Source organism: Nothobranchius furzeri, chromosome 3 (genome assembly GCF_043380555.1).
Source record: "Nothobranchius furzeri strain GRZ-AD chromosome 3, NfurGRZ-RIMD1, whole genome shotgun sequence".
NCBI lineage: Eukaryota > Metazoa > Chordata > Actinopteri > Cyprinodontiformes > Nothobranchiidae > Nothobranchius > Nothobranchius furzeri.
Genome location: NC_091743.1, coordinates 82,495,092 through 82,505,978, shown reverse-complemented (window position 1 = coordinate 82,505,978; position 10,887 = coordinate 82,495,092). Strand labels below are relative to the sequence as shown.

The following is a 10,887-nucleotide window of genomic DNA, read 5'->3' as shown; positions in this document are numbered from 1 at the left end:
GTGTGTCACCATCTTCTCACTCCAGCTTAAAGTTTCATATACTAGATGTTTTACATTTGATCTTATAATTTATTTACTTGAAAAGTAACAGAAAGTTTCCTGAAATGTAAATTTTTCTTGAAAATATTTATTATTCTCTTAATTTTTTTCTCTTTGAAGTTTCCTTGTTTATTTTCTTATTATTTATCTCAGATAATTATGTAATTTTTGAGATTTAAAACAATATTTCAGAGCATTTTGTAAAAATAGACTTTATTAATGAAAACGTTTATTTCTCAATATTTTCTGGGTCATCAGCTGGCATTTAAAGCTGCTTTAGCAAATCTACAGAACAAGCTAGGCTTTGAACACAAACACTCACCTTTCCCCTTGGATAATTGCCCAGAAACATTTCGGCCAAAACCGGACACCCGTGTTGCCAGATGAAACGAGAGATTGCTGAACACCAGTCGCTGCTTTCTAGCTCCAAACATCTTTTGTTGTTTGTGACTTCAAATGGTGTTTTTCTTTTTGGGACTCAAAATATCAGGAAATAAAACGACAAAGCTTGTCGTTTGAAGCTCAGGTGTGATGTGGTTCACTGCTAGCTGCTGCAAATGGTGCACTGCTATATTTCCACCCCCGAGAACGACTTACAACACATTCATTCCTACTAGAGACTGATCCAAATGTATGGATTAAATGAGTGAACCACACCTTTAATCCCCACAATATATGTATAGCTATACAACGTTAGAACGTTGTTAAGAGGCATGAAAAAAAATGTTTTAAGCTAATTTGTTTTCCAGATTTGCTATTACAGCTTTAATGGAGCATTTGCAGATGAATATATATTTTTATTATTTGGATCATTAAATGAATTTTTGTTTTATAATCTTTTATTTTCTGATGTTTTTGTGTCATCTCTCTGTATTTCTTTGTTCCCTGACCTGTTGGTGACTTGTTTGGTTGCGTATGGGAACCAGGGGTCTGGTGGTTAAGGTGCACTACGCCATCGTTTTGGAGGTGGAGGCAGATGGTGGTGGCATCTCCACCGACACCCTGGACTTCATCACACTGCAGAACAACCTGGTGGAGAGGAGCTACCTGGGAGCTGCTGAACAGCCCACCGTCATTTACACCATCACAGACCTCCGTAACTACATCACTGAGGCACTGCACAAAGACGACTTCCTGGCCAACACCAGCCTGGAGACGTTGGAACCCGGTATGTAACTGTTCTGGAGGTTCCTCCAAAAAGAGGCCAAAGAACACGTTTACCGTATTTTCTGGAGTATAAGTCGCTCTGGAGTCGCACCAGCCATAAAATGTATATTGAAGAAGAAAAAAACATATATATAATGTCACATTTTGGGGTGAAATTTTATTATTTTTCTTACAAAATCTGAGAGCAAGCATTTCACATTGCAAGACGAGTACCGGTAATAATAGCAGAATTAACAACCAGCTGTTGCATCAGCGGTGTGTGCAGCAGTGCGCCGCGGTCTCCAGCAGAGGATGGCGGTGTTTGAAACCCTCCCAGCGGGCAGGGGAGCTCATTCCTGGTCCGGAGCCGGCCCGCAGCAACGCGGTAAACATTATTTGGTATACAAGTCATTTTGATATACAAGTCGCAGAACCAGCCAGACTATGAAAATAAGTGCGATTTAGTCCGGAAAGTACGGTAATCTGTTTTGTCCAGCTGACACGCTGAACATTCTGACCCATTCGACGAAACTCTAACGGTGTTTCTACCTGTAGATGAGAACGTGTTGCCTCCTGTGAAACCTACAAGTAAACCAGCTGATTCCTACAACAACATGGTGGGTCCACCTTAAACTCCACGAGATCTCAAGCTCCACATGAATTAGTCCGGACTAAATAACTGATCACAGACTGAAAGATTCCCCACTTGTCTATTCTCAGGATAACATCCTCGCTGCAGAGAAGCCTCCTGATGCTCCGAGTCATGAAACTGATGTCAGCGACGTTTTCCTGAAGAAGGAGGACTTCCTGTTTGACACCTTTGACCAGTGGAAAGTGCCACAGACTGAGGCAGTGAGCGAAAACGATGTGTTCATGTTTGAGGAGAGCACAGTTCCTCCATCCTCAGCAGAATTCCTGGGAAAGACCTTAGACCTGGCACCATTGTCAAAAGGTCAGGAACATCTGTAGATACCTGTACTGACATGTGGTGAAGTTCTGGATCAAGAAACAAAAACATCATGATCTTTTTTTTTTTAAATATTTTTTCAAATAAAATCTCTAAAACCTAAATTTGATCTGATGTTCTTCAAGCTCACATGCAAGCAGGTCCCATCAGGGCTGTGAGCTCCAGGAGGGATTTCTTTAGACGTGAGGATCCTCACCTTAAACCTTCTCCTGTGTTTCTGTCATTACAGATGGAGGAAGCTTGGAAGAAGAGGAATTCCTCCCCAGCAACACTCCCAACTCTGGAGATGAAACCCAGACAGTGGTCCATTTGGTTCCTCCTGAAGATTCCTCCAGAGTTCCTCCCACTGTGAGAACAACATCCTCTAAGGATAACTTTGAGGACTCATCTGGTTCTGGGTTCTCTGGAGATGGTCAAGGCTCTGATATCTGGCACACTGCAGAGTCATCTGACATGATTTATAACAGGGGTGATGGGGGCCTGGAGGTTCTTCCACCTCCTGACCTGGAGGTGGAAGATGAGGACATGACTGCTGTAGAGACGTTGTCATCAAAAGCAGAAGATTTAGTTTCTGACAGAGAAGAATTCACAGGGACTGGCGTTTTACGGGAAACGACCACGTCTGCTTTCGAAGAACTAACTTTGAAGGAACATTCAGAGGAACCTGTTCTGGATGATGTTCTACTGACACCACTGATCAGCTCAGAACCACAAGACTCAACCCCAACCCAGATACCTGTCTTCTCCACAAAGAGAACCCTCAGTGAAGAAGCTTCTGTACACGCTGAGGAAGCATCTGGTTTTCACGAAGACTATTCTCTGACTGAAACTCATACTGTTCCTTCATCGGTCACAGACTCTCCTCAACCTGAATCTGACACTCAGAAGGTTCCTGGTCCAACTAGTTCAACTATTAGCCTTCAGGAGACCACCGTGAAGACTGAAGTGCTTGCTGAAACTGTGGCAGAGATATCAGAAACCACACCCCCTTCAAAATCTTCAGAAGCCCTTCCAGAGGAGATACAGATAGAGGATTTACCTCCTCCTGTCCCAGTCCACTCAGTTACAGTTAGTGACATTAGCTCTGAATCTGTCACTGATGAGGTCTTCTCGGATAAGCCTGAACATCCACTTATCGAGACAAGAATCCATGAAGAGGTTCAGATCTTAGAGGAACAGCATTTAGAGTCTGGTACATCTGCAGGACCTACCAAAGCCCCAGACCAAGACCTTGTCGTAGACGAGGTTTTTATTTTCACAACAACAAAAAGTCCTGTTCCTATTCCAGACCACAGCAGCAGCCTCGTGCTCTCACCTGAAAAGGACTCGCCGTTCACTCGAGTGTCTGACTCAGTGCCAGAAGATGAAGATCTGTTTCACCAAGTAGATCAAAACCACCAAGAAGGGACTGAAGTTCCTGTAAGCCCTCAGTCCTTAGATAGCTCTCAATCTACATCAGTGGGCAAAATGGAAAGTGCCCTACATGATCTCCAGGGATCACCAGACTCTTCATTACCTGACCAAGATTTGGGTCCAACCACAGCGGAAGTTTCAGGAGGGACAAAAGAACAGTTGGGCGTGGAACTACAACCTGCAACAACAAAAGCAAGCTCTGTGGAAGGCAAAGCAGAACCTTCAGAGGTCAAAGTACAAACTTCAGAGGTCATAAAGGAACCCTCACAAGCTATAGGAGAACCTTCAGATGTAGATACTTCTGGACAAGAAGGCAAATTCAAACCTTCTGAAATGGAAAGCAAAGAATTTTCTCAAGAAGAAGCAGAACATTTGACTAAAGAAGAACAGCTTTTAGAAGCAGACCTTTCAGGAGAAGTTAAACCTTCAGTAGTAAAAGCTGAACCTTCAAAGGGAGAAGTGGAACCAACAGGAAGTAAAGTGGAGCCTTCTGAAAGTGACCCAGGGTCATTAGAGAAACCTGTAGGACAGGAAGAAGAACTTTTCAGAACGAAAACAGAACCTTCTGGAGAAATAGAACTTTCACAAGGGGCAGTAGATGGCATTATCCTTCAAACACCAGCTTCCTCTCTCAAGAAGGTGAATGGCAGCACTCCTGTGATTGACCTCCAACCTGTTGAACAGGATATCCTGGACGTTCCAAGAATTGGTGTCAGCATTGATCTATTCCAGTATGGTACTGGGGCGAGCGAAGGTGAGAGTAGTGGTTTCTCCAGTGAGAATCAGGGATCCGACCTTCAGGCCTTTGCTTTACCGACCAGGCCAGGCAGAGATCTGACAGTTTTCTTCAGCTTGAGGGTCACCAACATGGTGTTCTCCATGGACCTCTTTAACAAGAGCTCCTCAGAATATAAAGCTCTTGAACAACGGTTTGTGGAACTGGTGAGAACTCAGAATATGTCTCAATGAGTTCACTTTGAGCTTTAGATGTTTAAAGTAAATTCTTGTCTTTGCTTTGCAGCTTGTCCCATACCTACAGTCCAACTTGAGCAACTTCCAGAACCTGGAGATCCTCAACTTCAGGAATGGCAGCATTGTTGTGAACAGCCGAATGCGGTTTGGTAAACCAGTCCCTAAAGAGGTCACCAACATCATCTACCTGATCCTGGAGGACTTTGCCAACAATGCCTACCAGACAATGAACCTGGCCATTGACAAGCACTCCCTTGATGTTGAATCAGGTACAGCTGGGAGAACTTCAACCCTTTAAGTCTTTATACAACATAAATAGGAAGCTGTTGTTGTAGAAGCTAATTTTCACAAGGGATTAAGGAAATGCTGACATTGTTTTGATATCAGTCGATGGTGGCAGAGAAGTTAAGTGCCTGCCCCGCAATCAAGGGGTTGCAGGTTCATTCCACATTCAAGCTACCGCAGTCATTGTGTTGTTGGGCAAAACACTCGCCTGCTGAGGGTGGTCGGAAGGACCAGTGGTGTCTAGTGTGTATGTCTGTATATGGTGTAAAGTGCCTTGGGGAGTTCTAGGATCTAGGTCTGTTATATAGAAATACTATTTTACCATAATCCCCAAAACTTCTTCTAAGTAAGTACTTGTCAATTAAAAAGAGCCTTACAACAAAAAGATAAGCAGAAATGCTGTTGCTTTATGTTAAAACAGAATAAAACCAATAATGAAAGTTGATAAAAACACAAGTACCAAACATACAGATTCATAGGGCTGCTCAATTAATCGAATTTTAATCACGATTACGATCCGAGTTTTGAACGATTATAAAAAACAAAACAAGCCGATTATTTGCTCCTCCCACTTGCGCTGCCCTGAGTTGCAAATGAAGCGCTCCTCCTAGGGTGTTGCCAACTTAGCGACTTTGACGCTATTTCTAACAGCTTCTCAGACCCCCTTCTTGACTTTTTAAATCTTAAAAGTACCTAACGAACACCTCAGAAACATCTCTGGTAACTCTTAGCTACTTTCTGGATAACTGTCGTCGACGTTTCCTGCAGGTTAGCTAAACACTCCGCCTGCGCTCCGGACCGTTCTTCAGGACATTAGGAAAGGGAATGATGTAGTGATGTGTCGGTCGCTAAAGAAACGGCTCTCGGAGCCGGTTCCCTGTTGGATTAACCAGAGTGAGTGACACACACTGTACCTGCGGGCTCCTGAGCTGCTAAAAACGGCTAAATGTGCGTGTGCGGCGCGCTAAACATACGTGCAGCTTGCCCCGATTGCTGTGAGACCGGGTTGGGGGGTGGGGGATTGCAGCTGTGGTTGGGACAATTATTACATTAACTGATGGACTTGTAAATAAATAGTTTATAAATAAGGTAGAATAAGTTCCTCACGCTGATAAATAATAACTAATCTCTCTGAGGACATGGTGCTAGTGCACGCTCCTACAGCAGCTTGACACAACTTAAATAAATGTTATGCAACATTTTGTGAACATCAATTTATTTGCGTTTATTTGTTATAAATGCCACTGTATAATTCTTGCTGTCAGTATTTGCAAGATATTGGTATTTGGGTCTGTACTGGTTAGACTTAAATGAGTTAAACCAAGGTCTATAGCCCTTGGGTCATAGACTATGAGCTATAAGTATATTGGTCTTTTTATACTGGGAATCAGAAGTTATTTTAGTGATCATCTTGTTTCTTATTTATTTTTGTCCTGATTGCACCCTGAGCAATTTTATGACTGAATAAAAACAAATAAAATCAACATAAATAGAAAAATCGTCCTAAATAATTGTGATCTCAATTTCAGTCACCATAATCGTGATTATTATTTTTGCCATAATCGAGCAGCCCTACAGATTCATATGTACTAAAATCATGCATACTCCTAAGACAAGGTGCAAATACAAAATGGAAGGCTGTGACCGTCCTATGTGAGTGTGGGGGCTTTGGCATGGATTGTTTAATACAGGGGTGTGAGCACCTGGTTCCAAAATCTGCGGCTGCCTTGATCTCACGAAGTTATCTTTGCGTACATATGCATGACATCAGAGCAAGTCGGCATCGAGTTAGCGTCAAGTCGGACACAAATCTAACCGGCATTCACTGCGCGCCGATCACCGGTGATCTAATCTCCGTAGAACTGGCTCATCTGGAACAAGGCTGCTCACATAAGTCTGAGCAGCTGGACCATGCAGTCAGTGTGGAAAGATAAACACTGCAGCAGCCATCGAGTCAAACTGACCTGAGCGTGTCATTAAATCATCTTGGTCTGGAAGGTCTGTGCGCTTTCTGTCAGCAGCAGATTACTGAGCGGTTAAAATCCATTTCTGGGCTTCAAAGTGGGCCAATTTCTGAGTAAACTCGCTGAGTAAGAGGAGTGTTCTCAGTTTGTCCGATGCGTGGGACGGTACCGCTGCAGACGCTGATGCTAGTAGCATGGGCGCTAATGACTGTAAAGACACTGGTTTTTCTTCTTGAAGCATAAACATGTTCCATCTTTGTTGAAACACCCTTCCTTCTGCATCGATCTTTCTCTTCCTGGACATTTTGGGATCATTTCTGGACAGTTATTTTCACTTGTTGCATTAAGTTAACACGAATTTGGATACACTGCGACCTAGTCGCGAAATACTGCCACTGCAGTGGTAACACAATCGCCATTATGGGAAATGTAGTTTATAGTCAATGTATGCTTTGAAGCGGCATAGACCTATTTTAAGACACTTGAAGCTCTCGCGAGCCACATCTGGCCCGCGGGCCTTGTGTCTGACACGTGTGGTTTAATGCTCTTAAGGCCGTCCGATAGAAACTGTCTACTGGTCTTTTTGCATGAGCCTTGGCTGCCTTGTACCTCCTGCCCAAGGGCATCAGCTCGAAAAGGTTGTGGTCCAGATGAAAACTGTCTTTGCTCTGTTGAGGTAACAAGCTTTGGTAATGTCCTCCAGGAGAGACAGCTGACAGCTTATAATTGTTTCTGTCATTGTCAATGCTCTTTGATTTTTGTCCGCTTCAGAACTAGAGTTCCACACTGCAAGGCAGTATGTCAGGAGCGACTCCACTACAGCGCAGTAAAATGACCGTAGCAGCCTTTTCTTTGTCTTTGCTTTTTTTTAAACTCCCAGGAAATAAAGCCTCTGATGAGCCTTCTTCACTGTAGTGGTCATACTGTACTCTGACGAACTTAAAGGACCCCACTCTTTCAACCACACCTCTTTAATGTACAGGGGTGCTGGGTCCTGGTCTCTTTATCCCAGAGTCCACAGCCATCTCTTTGGTTTTACTGGGATTTAGGTGGGTTGTTTTCTGAGCATTAAACTGTAAGTCTGTGCACTTCATCCCTATAAGCTGACTCATTGTCACCCGAGACAAGTCCAACCACAATTGTGTCATCAGCAAACTTAATTATGGTGTTAGATGGGTGCACAGAATCACAGTCATATGTACTGTATGTGTAAGGTAGTGGGCTTCAAACACAACCTTGTGGAGTGCCAGTGCTCATGTCACGGTAGATGAGGTGTAAGGGCCCATTCTTACATATCTCTGTTGATGTTCTAAATGGCTCCGGGCTTTCTGGCTGGCTGTGGAGACTGTACCTTCAGTAGATCTTTTGGGTTTAAAAGTAAACTGATGTGGATCCAAGTTGGGAGGAAGAAATGCTTTGATGTGTTGCAGAAACACTTTCTCAAAACACTTTATTGCGATGGTAGTGACAGCAATTGGTCTGTAGTTTAGATCCGAGGCACATGCTTTTTAAGGAGTGGTATTGTAGTAGCTGATTTATTGCAGGTTTGGGTGTAGGCTTGTGAAAGGCGAAGATTGAACATTTTGGTGACAACCCCATAAGCTGATTTGCACCGGCCTAGGCCAGGAGCCTTCTTGGTTTCGCAGACCTCTTCACCTGTCTGATATCATGTTACAGCAGAGAGAAGTCATGTAAAGACAGAGAGTGGAGCAGGGAGGGAGGCAGCAACAGGGCTAGTCGTCTCAAAGCGGGCAAATTGAGTTCCTCACACTAATTGTCAGCACCAGTGATATTGCTGAGCATGTCCTTGTGATTGGTGAGCTGTTGTAATTCTTCCCACATCCTGCATTCAGATGGGCTTCAACCTCCCTCCTAAACACCCCTTTTGCCTCTTTAATGCCTCTCCATAAATCCGCCTTAGCTGTGCTGTAATTAATGTCACTTGTTTTAAAAGCAATGCTGCACCTCTTAATTAGCATCATGACCTCACCAGTCACAGTTTGATTATGCTATCCGCCATTAAACCAAGAAGAAGAATCAGATCAAGTTTAATATCGCTGTTTGGTGTCATAAATAATGTTGTGCCTCTCCACTGCCAGGATTAAAGCCATGAAAAAAACACCGTTGCGCTTCTCAAAAGATGCAGGGAAAAATAAGCTGTTAGGTCACACATATGTGGATAAGAAATCACTCCTCTGCAATAGTTTTTATTTAGAAAATGAAACGACTTTTTTCACTGAAACCATGTGTGATTTCCTGTCTAGCTCTAAGTTAACTGCAGAAATTAATGTGTCCCAGAAGCTGCTCACAACAGAAAAAGACCCAATCCTATCTTTAGCGAAATGTTCCGCATAGCGGCCGGCTTGGATTAACCCAATAGACCAGGGGTTCCTGACCTAGGGTCAGTGACCCCGCCAAAATTGAAGGGGGTCCTCACAGTTTTGTCTGTGCTGAGATTGTGAAGTTACCAAGATTATATTTGTAAAAATTACATTTATAAAACCCAATAACACATCCAATTGTATAATGCAAGTGCTGCATTAGTTATAACTATATGTCCCTACAGAGTGTTTAATTGATCACTTTGAATGTGTTTATGGGTAGAGCTGTGGTTGGGGGTCCTGGCTTGTCTTGGACATGGTCAGGAGGTCCTCAAGCATAAAGCATTGGGAACTGCTGCTATAGACTATGACGGATTCTATTAGATGCAGAGACGTTCCGCGCAGCTCATGCCTCCAGTGTGGATTGGGGTTTTGACCGAGACTGAAAGACCTACATTTGTTTGGCCTCTAGTCAGTGACCTTCTTCCAGGATCATATTAATGGATTTGTTGAGTGACACATCCTGATGATCTCATCTCCTCCATCATAGTCATCTTTCCCCTTAAAGCTGTAATCTTGTCTACATGTAAAATAAGCAATACAAGGTGTGGAGACGTGGAGGTAGTTCAGCCAGCTTTAGTTTATTTGTGGGTATATTCACTTTGTTCTCGGTGTCCTTTCACCTGTTAGGATCTGATCTAATACCTGAGATAATCTGTCTGAGTGGAACGTGAGCAGCAGCATGTACACTTACTCACTGCTGTCATGTTTATTGTTTACCTCCATCTGTTTGAACACAAGGTGTTTGCCTCGCTTCTGGCCTTTAAAATGTTAATCAGAAGAACTTATTCCTGATGGCACGTGTTTGTCAAGTTGTTTACAATCAAATCTCACTTAGAGTGGCTGTAGCTAAGCTGGATCTGCGGTCATCAACCTGGGAAAAACACCAACAATAATTGATTAGTTAAACACAATAAGATTTAACATTTCTTCTTTAAAATAACAAAATAAAAGTATAAACTGATCGTGGTGAAATTTAAACTTTAGAGAGGTTTCTGCATGAAAAACATTCAGATTCTAAAAGATTCAAGATCACAACCCTTCAAAATTCTACAATTGATGATTACTGATTTGAAAAAGTGTTATTTGGAGAACAGTGTCTGTTAGACGTGTTAATCTGTTGTTGTACGGCCCTCAGCAGGACACAAACTAGATTAATATAGGTTTAAGAATGTTTAAATGCTACAGATTACTCATGGTCATTAGTGAGCTGGAGATACTCTAACATCCATAAATGGACATTTTACCTGATGTCCTCTGAGGGATACCTCCTTCTTTTCAGCATCGCTGTTGAGCTGCAACTCTCTAATCTGTCTGAGCCATCTATAGGAGCTCCTGACAGACTAGTAAACCTAATCTACAACTGTGAGTCACTGCAGTCTGAACTCACGATAATCAGTTTACTCCCGTCATCTTCACTGTACTGTGCAGACAGGTTTTCCATTGCACAAGCACATGCCCGACCATACTGGGTCATGACCCGGCTAGAGGGTTGCGTGGGGTCATCTGCGTGACAATAACTTTTTCTTTCTGTCAAAAGGACAGAAAACCCACTGGTTCTAACGAGATAGCAGCCCTCGGGTTGCCTATGTCTGATTCACAAGCCACTCAAAAATACATGTAAGGAAAATGAGAGGTTCTTACATTTTATTTAATGAGCCGTAAGGCGCGGGATTCCATAGGAAATATGAAATCCGCCTTACGGATCGAGGGTTATTTG

The 10,887-nt window shown here is 43.0% G+C and overlaps 1 protein-coding gene across 1 annotated transcript in view; it reads left to right on the top strand.

The window, feature by feature from the left end:
- The window catches only part of LOC107384657 (microtubule-associated protein futsch), a 43,971-nt gene that overhangs the window by 17,284 nt on the left and 15,800 nt on the right, over window positions 1-10,887 (top strand). The window contains exons 10-14 of the mRNA XM_054735987.2: window positions 966-1,207; window positions 1,741-1,802; window positions 1,906-2,137; window positions 2,382-4,507; window positions 4,587-4,806. Of these exons, the coding sequence (XP_054591962.2) occupies window positions 966-1,207; window positions 1,741-1,802; window positions 1,906-2,137; window positions 2,382-4,507; window positions 4,587-4,806 (2,882 nt within the window). The remainder of the gene's footprint in view (window positions 1-965; window positions 1,208-1,740; window positions 1,803-1,905; window positions 2,138-2,381; window positions 4,508-4,586; window positions 4,807-10,887) is intronic.